At 33.9% G+C, this 17,467-nt stretch overlaps 1 protein-coding gene across 4 annotated transcripts in view; it reads right to left on the bottom strand.

Moving 5' to 3' along the window:
• Nucleotides 1-354: 354 nt before the first annotated feature.
• The window catches only part of TMEM168 (transmembrane protein 168), a 52,893-nt gene continuing 35,780 nt past the window's right edge, over nt 355-17,467 (bottom strand). For all 4 annotated transcript variants that reach the window (XM_027102148.1, XM_027102150.1, XM_027102149.1 and 1 more), the window contains 3 exons: nt 17,289-17,431; nt 14,706-14,980; nt 355-5,592 (listed from right to left, as the gene is read on the bottom strand). In XM_027102148.1, the coding sequence (XP_026957949.1) occupies nt 5,045-5,592; nt 14,706-14,980; nt 17,289-17,431 (966 nt within the window). In that variant the 3' untranslated portion in view covers nt 355-5,044. The remainder of the gene's footprint in view (nt 5,593-14,705; nt 14,981-17,288; nt 17,432-17,467) is intronic.

The raw sequence follows: 17,467 nt of genomic DNA, 5'->3' as shown, positions 1-17,467 counted from the left end.
TGCTAGAAAATTAAGGAAGGAGCTGAGAAGTGGGGCTGATATTAGTACAATTAATAATTGAAGGTCTTTATATTGACCAATTGTCCCTCTTCCCTATGCTTACATGCTTATAGGCAGGTGTCTACCCCCTTGACAAAATACACAAACAGTTCTCTAAAGGGTATGTAGGTATACATACCCGAGTAAAACCTTCCTTTTCTTGGTATGTGGGAGTCCCCACAACATAAAATCTGGTTTAGAGCTGAGTTTGAGACCCAACTTCTTATCCATAGATGTGTCATGTGGGGAAAGTTACTTAAGTTCATTGACTCAGTTTCCTCATTCATAAAATAAAAGTACATCCATCACAAAAGGTGGTTGTGAGGGTTTAATGAAATCATGTATACAGAAGTGGTTAGCACAGTGCCTAGAACATAAAAAAACATTCAACAGATGATAGCCATTGTCACTTTTATTGTTATTGATGAATTAGTTTTATGTAGAAAGGAGGAAAGGAATCCAAAGGTTAGGTTTTGGAAAGAGTAGTATCTCTTCTAATTAGATAGCAGAGAAATAGGTCAGAATGAGTATGAATGCATGGAGATGTAGATTACAAATCAAAATCCTCACCCCACTTTCCTTACCAATACCTAGTTGTGTAGAACAAGAAATCAATATGTATAAGGACTCCAAAGAACCTAGAAATATCTATTATAAAACTGCATTAAAACAGTACCCACCTGAAGTTCCATATATATTCAAACAAAATTATTTTTTTAGCGAAAATTCATCGTGCTATTTGTGTTTCCAGGACATAAGACAAAGGATTTTTTTTTCTTTTTAATATAGAGTATCATTAACGTCCAAAATTGTGTCCAAAGAATCTTCAGTGTTCTGCAGTAAGGAGAACAAAGGACCTAGTGCAATATTAAAATTGCTTTGAAGTCTTGTGATTTACACTAAAAATTAATGCAAATATTGCTCAGTACATTGGTATGTTTTAATATAAAAATATTTTTACTTCACATGGAGTAAATATTGCTGATCTAGGGAGATATGCCATATTTCTCACTGACCCTGCCACACTGATTTAAGATAGATCAAGATTTTTAGGTCCAAACCAAACAGTAACAACAGAATTTTACTAAACTTGTCTACTTACTCTACTTATTTTAAGTTGATACTTAAAAAAAAAATACTGAGGTCATCACACAAGATGATTGGCCAATTTGACTTTTAAATCAATCAAAAGGGTTTTTACATATTAATATTGAAGAAACCTTAGTGATTAGCCTACAGATTTCAATTTTGAATCATCTTTGGTCTAAGTAATATTTCCTAAAAAACATAAATGTGAATTACTTTATCAAAATAGTTGCTCAGAACAATTGTTGCTTAAATTTCATTGTATCATACTGTACACCTATGTGTTGCAACTAGTGAGGATACTCCAAAGCTGATATAATTTTAGTTTCCCTAACTTGTCCTGAACCTGCTTATGTTCACAGGCCCATTTTTTCTGATTTTACAGTCTAGTTGTCAGTGACAGGCACAGCCGAATTCTTTCTTTGTTCATCTGTCAGACTTTCTTTTAATAATTTCCATTTGTGATAAATCTCCAACCTGTCTATATGTTTCTAATGGGAAATCAATGAAAGATTCAACCTTAATCATATTGGAGACATGAGGAAAAGGGACTCAACCCACAAAAAGCCACTTTTTGGTGATTGATATCAGCTATGTTTTCATTCAAACAAAGTTTTTCCTTCCCTAATCTTGATCCTATGGCTCTTTAACTACAAATGTGATATTAGTTTTCCTTTCACTGATTCTGTAACTGTCTTTGGTAATTATTAATTTAATGAGGATCTTGAAATAATATCCACTTAAGGTAAAACTGTCAAGAAAATGTAATAATTTACAATCAAGTTATTCCAATTTCTCATTAGGAGTCTAAATTCATTCACTCAGTCAAAAATATTTTTTAAATAATAAGAATTACAGGCAAGGCACTCTTCTGGGTAATTGTGTACCAGAAATACCAAGATGTGCAAGCCTCTGCCTGAAAAGAGATGACAGTCTAGTTACTTCCCAACAGAGGAGATGTTCAAAAGTACTGACAGATCTAACTCCTTTGAGCACTTACTATCAAATATACTTAATCACATGCTTAAAATTAAGCCATTTTCTTTTGGCATACATAATATTAACTATCACATCACCTGTGGAAAGGTAATGTAGAACATTATTTTGAAAGAGGCTATGCTCTAAATGTGAAAGGATACCTATAAAAAATGCAGTATCCAAAACAGCAAATATATTCAAGCCAAAATTTACAAACAAAATGTACAGTTACAAATAGACTTTAGTGAAGATTTTACTCCAAAAAAATTCTACCCACTAATGCATTAAATATAAATGCATTTGAATTAGCAATGTAACTTTTAAAAAGTATGTAATTTATGAAAAGTGTTCATAAAAATGGTTTTCTGAAAAAGGTCTTGTCTATAGAATTTCATATTTATTAAGAAGAGTGAGATAGAAAGCTATGCAAAGATAAATCCAAATATCCCAAGAGTTTAGTCAGAGCAAATTAAACTTTTGAATGAAATAATAGCATAACTAAAAAATTATGAGAAAAAGAACTTGACTCCTTAATTTATCACATAACAGTGTATACATTTGAAAAAGATGTTTTTAGAGGGGAGTCTTTTATGGTTTTAGCAAGGTATCATAAAAGGAAACAAATTAAGTCAACATTATGTTGAAAAACATCTCCATGTTATCTCTTTTTAGTGGAATGGTGAAATTTTGCCCTAACATAAATTCTATCACTTCAAGTAACTCCTTCCTAAACATGATATATAAAATGGAAGCCATAAGAAAATTAGTCTCATTGTCAGGTCTGTTTTTTAATCTTTAGGTAAAAATAACCAATCAATTTAGCCTTCCTGTAATATTCCTTCTCCATACTATCATTTTTCATACTTGAATGTTTTTAAATAGGCATCTTTAATTTAGGATGCCATCTCCTAAGAGTCATTTATAGTGTCTTATTTGTATGGGTAGGAGAATTCATCAAACTTAATAAATAGGCTCAAGTCACATTTTTAGCCCAGACCTTTTTTGGTTGTACTTTATAGAAAATATTTATCAAAATATTAGCTTTGTGGCTGTAAAAATGTCTGCTACCTTTTGAATGTGATTTTTAGTAAAATCTTAGTATCACTTTATAAAGAATGCAGGATATACTTTTACGTTTGGCTTTCTCAGAGTAAAGAGATACACTTTAGTTAAAGCTAGTTGGCTTAATACTGGCTCAGAATTTAAAAGATGATTTTACTTAACGTTAATTAAACTGTTTTTTAGCTGTAAGCTCATAATTTTAACACTTGGCTTGTCTGCTACACTATTTTTGAATAGTAATGAAACACTATATACTATTTCATTTGGATGATGTTTATATAAATATGTAACCAAATATTGGAAAATTTTAAATCAACCTGCTACTAACCATGAGCTCTAATACTTGGACATTTTTTATGACTCTCTCTCTTAATACACTAAAACATTCAATAACTGTTATTTGCACATTATGTGAAAAATTAATTTTTTGACAAAATTTTATTCAGAACATTAGGAAAATCATACTCAAAACGCAGAAATAATCAGACTCTATATAACAACGCTGCATAGATAGTGGTATACAAGTTCCCTGACGCTAAGTGACTTCTTCCTAACTAAAACTTCAAGTCACCAGGTAGAAGATGGTAGAGGCATTATTTACTCTCTCTGAGGCTGGAAAAAACGGCTTTAATGGTGAGACGTCACACCATTTAAACAACAAAGATTAGATTATCCCCCAATTTAATTCTATTCCCTTCTTGTTATTTCTCAGAGATGAAAACTTAGAATGTAAGGATTATTGGAAGGGAACAGGAGGTAAATTACCTCTTAGGAGATACCCTGATCCATGCCTGCTTTAATCCGAGAAAACACTGAATTAAGTTTTAAAAATTACAACCACACCATTATGCTTAAGTAAAATTGCCAATATGAATACTTTTTTACATAATACATTATATGTATACATGAAGAAAAATCACCTGTTTCCAATCCTTTGACCTTCAGTAGAAAGAAGTGTTACCACTAATGGGGATCTGAAAAATAGTTTTCATGACAGAGCATTAACTCTATAAAGATCAAAATCATTTCTCAGTACTGAAAATAGCCTAAATCAATGACAAATGGCTAAATTTCTTAAGATTACTTTTTGAAAGGGAAGACAATTTATTTGGAAGGAATTTGCAGCTGGAAACATTGTTCATTAAGAAAACACTGTTACCCTGAGAAAGACCCTTAAAACTGCCAGTGCTTTCATAGGCCCCTAACACTGCATGAAGGAGCAATTTGTAGGCTCTAGCTTCTTACAGTTACCTATATGAAGAATGTCTTGACCTAAACAGTGATTTGGGCTTCTCTGTGATACCGATAACAGGTCATAGCCAAGTAACTAAACGTGATGGACTATAAGCAAATTTTGCATTCATTTTAAGCAGACTTCTTCCTTTTCCCTTTTCTGAGAGAGAGCTTGTAATTCTTCAAATGGCCTTGAACTCAAACCTACCGTTCACAAAAATTAATCTTCTGTAAGCAAATTGGTAGTTTTCTTATAATAGTAAACAATTTGTCTGGTTTACATTCTTTAATCTATGCCTAGAAAATAAGGCATTAGTGATTCTTCATTGGCCACTGCAGAGCAGAGTGTCTTCTTTCTAATCAGAGGCATATGCAAACATTCCTCAAAGTGCATTGTTATTATTTTTAACATCTCTTATGCATTTACAAAGTCAACATTTGTGACTCCCTACATATTTTTAGTATAAAATAGTGCTTATTCCCAACACCTTACATATACCATAATTACTGGAGAAAAGACAAAATGAGAGCAGCTACAGAAGTAACAAGATATTTTTTACAAATAAAAATACAATATGCAAAAAATGGCAAGTTAGTGATAACTGGTAGAATGAACTCCCAACAATATTCCACTTTGGGTTCCAAATTAAGATTTGACAAGTTTGAAGCCTTGTCCTGTGTCCAGCACGGTAGGAAGAAACCAATTCATTTTTAATCTTTTCAAGCACCTAAAACAAGTTTTGCAGATCCAAAAAAGGTTCAGACCACACAACCAATTTGCCAAATGCACTAGTGGATATGTAATACGAGGAAAGTACAACATCCAGTGCTTGGCCACATCGCTTCCCGTTGGCAAATGCAGAGTGTAGTCACTCCACCGTTTTGACACGCCATACACTGCTTTCACTGTGCGTCCCTTTTCAGTCCAGCAGATGTTATTAGTGGAGTTGCAGTTATATTCTACCCAGTCTTTTGTAAAGTCACCCAGCTGCGGTGGGTCAGCTTCTTCAATATCTATTGTTTTTGTCATCTCTGCTCCTTGCACTGCAATATACTGGTCATTGACTTTTCTCACTTCTTTCACCCAGGGGGTTGAATTCTCACTGTCTAATATGATAATAAGTCGGGAACAGAAGGAACCATTCTTTTCTCGCCACCATTCTAAAAGTGTGTCAAGGCGTAGTATGTCTCCACCTGTGAACAACAGAAAGTTCAGTAGAGCAAGAATTTCTGAAGTGTCTTACTAAGAATACTCTTTTGTCTTAAGTATATTTTCTTTAAGTTCTTAAAATATGTAAGAAAAATAAAAGGGAGCCGTTTTTTCAAAGTATCTCTTTCAGAAGAATTTTTAAAAACAAAAAACAGACTTTCAGCTTCAGGTAAAAAAATCAAACCAAAAAAAAAACCCAAAACACCCCCAATCCCCCAATCATCCTGTTATTCACATTAAAGGGGTATGCTATGATAAAATAAGAAAATTATTTTATAAAGTTCAATTTAGTGAAAAAAATTAAAATTATACAGCAAAGCAAATATTCTACATCAAGGGCAGCAAATTATGGCTCGTGGTCAAATCCAGCCTGCCACTTGTTTTGCATAGCCTGAGATCTAAGAACTGATTTTACATTTTTAAATGGTAAAAAAAATTTTTTTAAAGAGAAGTTTGTGACACGTAAAAATTATAGGAAATTTATATTTCATATTTCTATAAATAACATTTATATTCTGTCTATGGCTGCTTTTATACTACAATGGTAGAGCTAAGTAGTTGCAACAGGGACTTTATGGCCTACCAAGCCAAAAATATCTGGTCCTTACAGAAAATATTGGCTGACCCCGTTCTACACTTCTAATGAATTAACTTATCTCCTCATATGTAGTTACCTACGAGATGAAAAACACCCTTCCTACCAGTAACAAGAATGAATTTGGAATGGGTTTATTTTTAAATCAGTTTTATACCTGAACAACAATAAAGGATTAAAAAAACATATACCAGAAAGGTCTAAAGTAAATATATTTCTGACTTAAAAATATATCTTACAGCTAGTATTTACATGTGGTTCATTATGGATGGTTTTTTTTTTTTGCATTAACTTTTGATTTTTAAATATATTGCATTAAAATGTTATCGTCATCATTTAATTTTTAGCACCCTCTTAAATTCTGTGCCCCAAGCAACTGCCATGCTCACCTCACCCTAGTCCTGGCTCTGTCTCAAATGGTATTCTAATCCAGTCATTCCAATTCTAGGAATTTACCCTAAGGAAAGGGTAGAAATGCAGACAAAAAAATACATATAAAGCTCATCTTCCCACTGCTATCTAAGATAGTGTAAAATCTGAAACTACTGGGGGAACGGATATAAATTATGGTATAACCTTATGAGAAGAGGTTTATAATAAATGATATTTATAAAGAAATTTTAATGACAAAAATATCTGTGATATTAGAAAAAGCATGACAGAGAAGTGTATCTACAAAAATAACAGCAGTAGTTATTTCCGGGTATTTGGATTTCAGGTGGTGTTTGTTATACTTCTTTATGTGATCCAAAATTTTTATGTTGAATATATGTTACTTTTATAATTAGAAAAAGTTTTAACATGCTACAATTTACTAATACAAGTTCCAACAACCTAACTTCAGAATATGTATTTTTAACAAGAGCAACCATGCTCTTTGCTAAACTATCAAAATGACAATACTGAAGAGATAGAGAATCCTTTAGAATTTGGATTCTATTAATAATATGACCTATAAAGTCAGGGTATATGACATTCTTTATGAATAATTAATATTCTTTTATTCATCAGCCTGCTGTATCTTAGACTGTGACAATGAAAAATTTGTTTCATGAACTGCTCTTACACTCATACCTATCAATCATCTCAGAGACACTATTTTTCACATATTACTAACATATCTTTTTTTTTTTTTTTTTGCGGTACACGGGCCTCTCACTGTTGTGGCCTGTCCCGTTGCGGAACACAGGCTCTGGACGCACAGGCTCAGTGGCCATGGCTCACGGGCCTAGCCGCTTTGCGGCATGTGGGATCTTCCCAGACCGGGGCATGAACCCGTGTCCCCTGCATCAGCAGGCGGACTCTCAACCACTGCGCCACCAGGGAAGCCCCAGGAGATACCTTTTTAAATATGATCAAGCTCACTTTTCTTTATGGCCAGTTTTATTAAACGTCTCTGGAGATGACAGGACAACACAGATTACAAGAGGAGTTATACAAATTCCATCTGCCACAAAAAATCATTGTTCTAACTTGCCTGCATCATCGTTCTAACTTGCCTTCTACAACTATTTCAATAAATATTCTTCAGCACACTCTACACTAATTCTCTTATAAACACACTCTTTAGATATCAGCAAGAAATTTAAAGCAGTATTAAAGCCCTTTATACTATTTCTCTTCTCTTGTTTTGTTTTGCTCTGCTTTCTCCTATGAACGGTTTCTATGTTGCATTTGGCTTTTGGTCCAGATGCAAAATATTTACATTTATCTCAGATAACAGCCATCTGATTCAAGTAATCTAATTCAAGCCAACAGTTCAAGTAATTGAGACTGCTTTTTAAAGACTTTGTTTACCTGTGATAAACTGCTTTATAGGTTTTCTACATTTTTTTATGTATTTCTGTCTCTCTTGTCATTACCATAATTGTTTTTTACCCTCAAACAGGCAAAAATATCAGGTTCTACACTATGGAGCCCCATAAATGTAAGAAGACTACATATTCTAAGAAGTACTAACAGTAAAGGTATGGGATAAAGATTCTCTTTCTCACAGTGATTTTTGGACCTACTCTTAACTTGCTGAAGTAAAATCGAGTCGTGACGTTTCCTATTGAGACGTTTCTAGAAAAATACCTATTGATAAAGCTCAGTGCTTAGAGTTCTTTGTCACTTGGCCTGGAATGAATTAAAGCATTTTCTTCAGGGCAGGGGTGTTCAATACTACTTCTGAGATAGAATCAACCTTTGAGGGTTGTTTCAGGCAGGCCAAGGCCAGGAACTGACTGAAAAGAGGACTCATCCACTGAGCCAGGTGCCTCAGGCCGTGGGGGAGTATACAGTTGCTGAATTATTATGGGACAAAAACCTAGCCTTCATGGGAAAGGGAAGGCCTGTCAAGCTATGCTTTCTCCATTTTTTTTTTTCCTATTTTTACAACAAAGACTCTCACAAAGAAAGTTACACATACACGAACAGATCTTCTGGCCTAATAGAAGAATTCTATAATGGTTAACTTATTGACATACTTAAAAAAATATTATAAAGATAAAACACTGCAGAATGTAACTGCTAGACATTTGCCTAAAATATTACCCTGCTTTAGAGTTTGTGTTCATAAATTATTCCTTATTCATAGTGAATGAAAATTTAAGAACACTTTTATGCTATTTATCTTGGTGTCTATTACATTTCCTAAGAAATGAAAAAGATAGATAATATAAATATCAGTAAACTGAGAAGCAAGAAGTACTACAATTCTGCAGCCTGTGGAACAAAAACCACATTCACAGAATGACAAGATGAAAAGGCAGAGGGCTATGTACCAGATGAAGGAACAAGATAAAACCCCAGAAAAACAACTAAATGAAGTGGAGATAGGCAACCTTCCAGAAAAAGAATTCAGAATAATGACAGTAAAGATGATCCAGGACCTCGGAAAAAGAATGGAGGCAAAGATCGAGAAGATGCAAGAAATGTTTAACAAAGACCTAGAAGAATTAAAGAACAAACAGAGATGAACAACACAATAACTGAAATGAAAACTACACTAGAAGGAATCAATAGCAGAATAACTGAGGCAGAAGAACGGATATATGACCCGGAAGACAGAATGGTGAAATTCACTGCTGCGGAACAGAATAAAGAAAAAAGAATGAAAAGAAATGAAGACATCCTAAGAGACCTCTGAGGCAACATTAAATGCAACAACATTTGCATTATCGGGGTCCCAGAAGGAGAGAGAGAAAGGACCCGAGAAAATATATGAAGAGATTATGGTCGAAAACTTCCCTAACATGGGAAAGGAAATAGCCACCCAAGTCCAGGAAGCGCAGAGCGTCCCATACAGGATAAACCCAAGGAGAAACATGCCGAGACACACAGTAATCAAACTGGCAAAAATTAAAGATAAAGAAAAATTATTGACAGCAGCAAGGGAAAAACGAGAAATAACATACAAGGGAACTCCCATAAGGTTAACAGCTGATTTCTCAGCAGAAACCCTACAAGCCAGAAGGGAGTGGCATGATATACTTAAAGTGATGAAAGGGAAGAACCTACAACCAAGATTACTCTACCCAGCAAGGATCTCATTCAGATTCAATGGATAAATTAAAGGCTTTACAGACAAGCAAATGCTAAGAGAATTCAGCACCACCAAACCAGCTCTACAACAAATGCTAAAGGAACTTCTCTAGGCAGGAAACACAAGAGAAGGAAAAGACCTATAAAAACAAACCCCCCCAAATTAAGAAAGTGGTAATAGGAACATACATATCAATAATTATCTTAAATGTAAATGGATTAGATGCTCCAACCAAAAGACACAGACTGGATGAATGGATACAAAAACAAGACCCATATATATATGCTGTCTACAACAGACCCACTTCAGACTTAGGGACACATACAGACTGAAAGTGACGGGATGGAAAAAGGTAGTCCATGCAAATAGAAATCAAAAGAAAGCTGTAGTAGCAATTCTCATATCAGATAAAATTGACTTTAAAATAAAGATTATTACAAGAGACAACGAAGGACACTACACAATGATCAAGGGATCAATCCAAGAAGAAGATGTAACAACTGTAAATATTTACGCACCCAACGTAGGAGCACCTCAATACATAAGGCAACTGCTAACGGCTATAAAAGAGGAAATAGACAGTAACACAATAATAGTGGGGAACTTTAACACCTCACTTACACCAATGGACAGATCATCCAAACAGAAAATTAATAAGGAAACAAGCTTTAAATGACACAATAGACCAGAAAGATTTATTGATATTTATAGGACATTCCATCCCAAAACAGCAGATTACACTTTCTTCTCAAGTGCGCACAGAACATTCCCCAGGATAGATCACATCTTGGGTCACAAATCAAACCTCAGTAAATTTAAGAAAACTGAAATATCAAGCTTCTTTTCTGACCACAACACTATGAGATTAGGAATGAATTACAGGGGAAAAAACACGAACATATGGAGGCTAAACAATGTGTTACTAAATAACCAAGATATCACTGAAGAAATCAAAGAGGAAACTAAAAAATACCTAGAGACAAATGACAACACGACGATCCAAAACCTTTTGGATGCAGCAAAAACAGTTCTAAGAGGGAAGTTTATAGCTATACAAGCCTACCTCAAGAAACAAGAAAAATCTCAAACAATCTAACCTTACATCTAAAGGAACTAGAGAAAGAAGAACAAACAAAACCCAAAGTTAGCAGAAGGAAAGCAATCATAAAGATCAGAGCAGAAATAAATGAAATAGAAACAAAGAAAACAATAGCAAAGATCAATACAACTAAAAGCTGGTTCTTTGAGAAGATAAGCAAAATTGATAAGCCATTAGCCATCAAGAAAAAGAGGGAGAAGACTCAAATCAATAAAATTAGAAACGAAAAAGGAGAAGTGACAACAAACACCGCAGAAATACAAAGCATCGTAAGAGACTACTTCTAGCAACACTATGCCAATAAAACGGACAACCTGGAAGAAATGGACAAATTCTTAGAAAGGTATAACCTTCCAAGACTGAACCAGGAAGAAATAGAAGATATGAACAGACCAATCACAAGTAATGAAATTGAAACTGTGATTAAAAATCTTCCAACAAGCAAAAGTCCAGGACCAGATGGCTTCACAGGTGAATTCTATCACATATTTAGAGAAGAGCTAACACCCATCCTTCTCAGACACTTCCAAAACATTGCAGAGGAAGGAAAACTACCAAACTTGTTCTATGAGGCCACCATCACCCTGATACCAAAACCAGACAAAGATACTACAAAAAAAGAAAATTACTGACCAATATCACTGATGAATACAGATGCAAAAATCCTCAACAAAATACTAGCAAACAGAATCCAACAACACATTAAAAGGATCATACACCATGCATGATCAAGTGGGATTTATCCCAGAGATGCAAGGATTCTTTAATATATGCAAATCAATGTGATACACCATATTAACAAATTGCAGAATAAAAACCATATGATCATCTCAATAGATGCAGAAAAAGCTTTTGACAAAATTCAACACCCACTTATGATAAAAACTCTCCAGAAAGTGGGCACAGAGGGAACTTACCTCAACATAATAAAGGCCATATATCATAAAGCAAACCATTCTCAATGGTGAAAAACTGCAGTTCCTCTAAGATCAGGAACAAGACAAGGATGTCCACTCTTACCACTATTATTCAACATAGTTTTGGAAGTCCTAGCCACGGCAATCAGAGAAGAAAAAGAAATAAAAGGAATACAAATTGGAAAAGAAGTAAAACTGTTACTGTTTGCAGATGACATGATACTACTATACATAGAGAATCCTAAAGATGGCACCAGAAAACTACTAGAGCTAATCCATGAATCTGGTAAAGCTGCAGGATACAAAATTAATGCACAGAAATCTCTTGCATTCCTGTACACTAATGATGAAAAATCTGAAAGAAATTAAGGAAACATCCCCATTTACCACTGCAACAAAAAGAATAAAATACCTAGGAATAATCCTACCTAGGGAGACAAAAGACCTATATGCAGAAAACTATAAGACACTGATGAAAGAAATTAAAGATGATACCAACAGATGGAGAGATATACCATGTTCTTGGATTGGAAGAATCAATATTATGAAAATGACTATACTGCCCAAAGCAATCTACAGATTCAATGTAATACCTATCAAATTACCAATGGCATTTTTTACAGAACTAGAACCAAAAATCTTAAAATTTGTATGGAGACACAAAAGACCCCGAATAGCCAAAGCATTCTTGAGGGAAAAAAACAGAGCTGGAGGAATCAGCCTCCCTGACTTAAGACTATACTGCAAAGCTACAGTAATCAAGACTATGGTACTGGCACAAAAACAGAAATTTATATCAATGGAACAGGATAGAAAGCCCAGAGCTAACCCACGTACCTAGGGTCAACTAATCTATGACAAAGGAGGCAAGGATATACAATGGAGAAAAGACAGTCTCTTCAATAAGTGGTGCTGGGAAAACTGGACAGCTACATGTAAAAGAATGAAATTAGAACACTCCCTAACACCATACACAAAAATAAACTAAAAACAAACAAAAAAATCAGTAAACTGAACATCTAGAACTTATTTCCAAAGCCACCTTTTAAAAAATACTTGAGATAAATTTTAAAGGACTTAAGAAAAATGCAAACTTTTGGCAAAATGTTTACATTAAGTAATAAATCCTTCATGGAAATGTACAACATGTTTGCTTCTTAAATTACTTTCTTTTAAAACTTAAAAATTACTAAGGATATATGCATGGTCACCAAAATTATGCCTTTTTCGACCCATTTGCTTAGGGAAGAGGTTATTATTATAAGCACTGCAGTAGTTTTCAATAATCAATCCCTGTTTTTGGGTCTGAAATATATTTCTGTAAAGATTTTTGAGCAGACTAGAACTTTTTCTCTTGTGCTCTGAAGTACACAGAATGCTATACTTTACCTGAACTTGAAATAGCCATAAAAATTAAAAAGTTGTTTTACACACTGTTATTAAAAAGTATAGGTCAAGTAAATGATTTTATAAACCATTATACTGACGTAGTTTTAATGCTAACTAGCTTCTTCTATATTACAGTATTTTGAAAATGGGTGAACCATGCTAACAAAAATATCTACTGAACCAGAACATGCCATTTCTCTATCTTCATGGTTTTCATCTTTGGCAGCAACATGGTGCAATAGGGGGAAGATTTTAGGGGTCAGGGAGATCTGGGCTTGAATCATGATTCCATCACTTAGTAGTAGTATGACTATAGATAAGTTATGTAACCACTTTCAGCTTTCATTTCATCCTCTGAAAAATGAAGATAGAGATGATAGTATTTACTTCAAGAAATTTCAAGTGAAGATTAAATCTAATAATGTGTATAAAGTACCAAGCATAGTAGCTATGCTTCAAATATGCTCAGTAAGTATTAGTTTGCCTTTACTCCTTCTAGACAGCCATTGAGTTATTCAATATTTATTTGCAAAACCAAAAAATGTATTTATAATAAAACCCTGGAAACCAATCTGGCATGAAATTAGTGAGACCATGATGGTTTGAAATCGTGTCTCCTTTAACCTTGAGTTTATTTCCTTTCTTCTGGAGTTCTTGTATTGGCGCTCTACCTCTGTCCTTCCATAATACTTTTGTTTTATATTTTTCTTTGATCTGAATATCGTTTTCTACTTATATTTTATGATTATTTTATTGTTTGTGTTCATGGTGTAAAACATCTGAAATATTTTATAGAAAAAAAAGTAGGACATAATTAAATCTAAAAACTATTTCTAATCTAAAATAAGAAATTACCTTTTTTTGTGATTCATTCAGTGATTTCATCCATCTATCTATATTACTTAAGGATCTCCTACTATATGCCAGACTCTCTTCCAGGCACTAAGCAAGTAATTCATAAAACAAAGCCTTTGACTTACAGGGTCTCATTTCTCCCTTGGCAAGGAGACTTAACATTACCCCTTCTATTTACAGATGAGAGAACTGAAACAGAGAAACTTGCCTCAAACAACACTGTTGGGGCAAATGAGGACCAAGCACTGACCTAAGCACTACTGCAACCATATCGTATCACCTGCTGCTTAAAACTATGGTGAGCTTTCTAACATAAATAAAACTCCATATATGAAGAACTACTGAAATCAGCATCCTGTAACACCTTAAAGACTTACAAGTATTAGTCAAATAAGTTGATCAGCTTCTGAAAAATGTAACTACATTTAATAATTCTGAAAATACTTTAAAGGGAAACTAATTATAAGTCTTAGATCAAGCAGTCAGATTTTTTCTTCCAATCAACACAAAACATAATTTTCAAAACCTTTAGAGATTACTAAAATTATGCTAAACAAGTATGCCAGAGAAAAGGCAAACAAAACAGTCGTATGTATACTTGGTAATCTGTGAAGTGGAAAACTGAGAATTTGGAAACTTAATGTTTCAGTGTGAAGGACAGATTTCCACGAATAGGCGTATTTTTACAATAGTGAAATTGCCAGAGGTGGATTTACCTGCAAGAGCCCACTCTCCTGTACCATGGGTGTGCCCACTGTAATACAAAACATACGTATCATGTCTAGGTCCATCCACAGTCCGAAGTTCAAGGAAAGCTTTCAGTTTGGAATGTAGAGTATCAAAGGACAGGCCACTTGTAGAATAGTCACATCCATAGGTCTCAATCATGTGATATGCAAAAAACCTTTGGATAGCATTGAGCATGCCAGTAGACCTCAAATTTAACTCCTGTACGTGTTCTGGTGGAAGAAGTGTTGGCTGACCATCAGGACTGAAGAAGGAGAAAAAAAGATCATTTTAGTGTTTATGAAGTGTTCATTCTATGTCACATTCCTATTCTTCATTTATAATAAATTATCTAAGAATCATAAGTGGCTAATTAAATGGCAGGATTTTTTTTAAGAAAAACATCTTTCCTAAATTTTCTACAGTGATAAGAATTAAGCTTGGAAAATCAAAGCCTAGTTTCTAAAAATTATATTTCTTATCAATAAAACTGGAAGCTGGGAGAATATCTCCAAATGTAGATAGTACCACTCTTCATTCTTTATTCATATCTTCTTACCAAATGACAGATATTAAACAAAACTTTAAAAAGCAAGACTGTACTAATTCTACCCCCAAAATGTTTCTAGAATACCTGGGTGGGGACAATAATGAAAGTACTTTTTTGAGAAAAAAATTTTAACAAAATATGGAAGCGATATTTTAAATTATATATTTAATTTCTGTGTTGAAAAAGATAGTCTTTATAAAGTTGTGTTCAAGTTTTACTAACTTAAGGTACATAAATGATAGAACTTACCTTTTAATAAATGACAGAACTTACCTTTTAATAAATGACATTTTAAAACAATTATTATGGACTTCCCTGGTGGCACAGTGGTTAAGAATCCGCCTGCCAATGCAGGGGACATGAGTTCGAGCCCTGGTCTGGGAAGATCCCACATGCCACGGAGCAACTAAGCCCACGTGCCACAAGTACTGAGCCTGCGCTCTAGAGCCCATGAGCCACAACTACTGAGCCCACGCGCTGCAACTACTGAAGCCCGCACACCCAGAGCCTGTGCTCTGCAATGAGAGAAGCCACTGCAATGAGAAGCCCGCGCACTGTAACAAAGAGTAGCCCCTGCTCGCCTCAACAAGAGAAAGCCCAGGTGCAGCAACGAAGACCCAACGCAGCCAAAAATGAATACATAAAATAAATAAATTTATTTTTAAAAAATTATTACTATTTAGGTCCACTGCCTTATATACTACTGAATACTAACTGAAGACTTAGACCTGATCCTGGAATACATGTAAAATGGTACTTTAGTAAAGATAATAAACCAAGTCTTAAAACTAGCAGAATCAAATCAATATTGAGGGAGAAAAAATTTATAACTCTTATCCAGAAAAGAGATTTCTAGTAGGAATTTTGAAAACTTTATATTTTGCTTCATGTATTATCAATACTATTCTATTAATTCTATAAAAGTTTTCATTAAAAGAACAAAACATTTTGTCCCTATCTGTATCATTTAACAGCCACAAAACAGCAAAAGAATAAAGCAATGCATAATCAAAAATTATAACAGAATAAAAATCTAACTGTGCAAATTACTACTTCCACATATTCTTCCTGCAGAGTTGTCACATCTTACTTTATGTGATCCTTCTAAACGTATTTCTTTTACTTCTCATGAGAATCTTCAACTTATATGTCAAGTCTTTAATATGGAGGAAATATTTACTATGTGTTTTTTATGTCAAATATTTGAAATCAGATAAAAAGTTCATTTCAAGCCCTCTCCCACCCCTGGCCAAGGAAAGTATGATGACTGCTTGGTCAACAGAATTCATTAATGGAAAGGAACTATTTTTTTCTACTTCAAAGGTACTTAACTACAAAAGAAAAACTAAAATTTGGCAATATTTACAGACTGAAACAGGTTTGCCATACATTTAGGGTCAAAAATATTTCCAAATAAAACTGCAATCAAATACTTAACTTCACTGCCAATGTTTTTGAATTCGTGGTATTTGTATGACACTTTCTAGTAGTGTTTTTACATTTATAGTCTCATTAGCTCTTCATAACATTTCTCTATATGGGCAGAATGGTATTGTTTGCATTTTAGATAAAGACACTGAGGTCCAGAGAAGTTATGATCTGCCTAAAGTAACACAGAACTAGAATTTAGAACACTGAGGTCCAGTGTACATTCTATTATACTTCACCATGTTGTTTCACATTTTCTTGAACAAGATATCCCTCTCTAAAGAAAGGGCAGGAACTTTACTTAGAAAATCCATTCATATTTTATGAAAATCCATTCATATTTTATGATTTTTAGCTAAAATATAAGCTAATCACATTTATCAAAAATAAAATTTTAATTGAACCCTGAAGATTGTATTATTACTCAGAGTAGATAAAGGTTTTTAAACATTTGGGATAAATGGAAAATAAAAAAGCAAGAGTATTATACTTTGAGAATATTATAGTTTTGAAAAAATGAGCTATCATCTTATACCAATATTAGCAAAATATTAAGAGTCAAGTAGCTATTACTTATTATACTAGGTTACTGTACCTGCAGAAGTTGGTGGGAATCACAATAGCATATCCAACAGATGTTCCTCCTAAACAGTTACCCAATTCATGGAAGAGGCCATGAGCCATAGATTCCAATGGCAAAACAATCAGAAACATGCTCAAGAAGATTCCATTTGTTGGCTAAAAAAAATTTAAAACAGCATGTTTACACAGAGT

This window comes from Aethalodelphis obliquidens, unplaced genomic scaffold (genome assembly GCF_003676395.1).
Source record: "Aethalodelphis obliquidens isolate GAN/ISIS:26980383/991018 unplaced genomic scaffold, ASM367639v1 scaffold5, whole genome shotgun sequence".
NCBI classification, from domain to species: Eukaryota; Metazoa; Chordata; class Mammalia; order Artiodactyla; family Delphinidae; genus Aethalodelphis; species Aethalodelphis obliquidens.
Note: the sequence above shows the minus strand (reverse complement) of the source record. Positions and strands in the feature narration are given on the sequence as shown.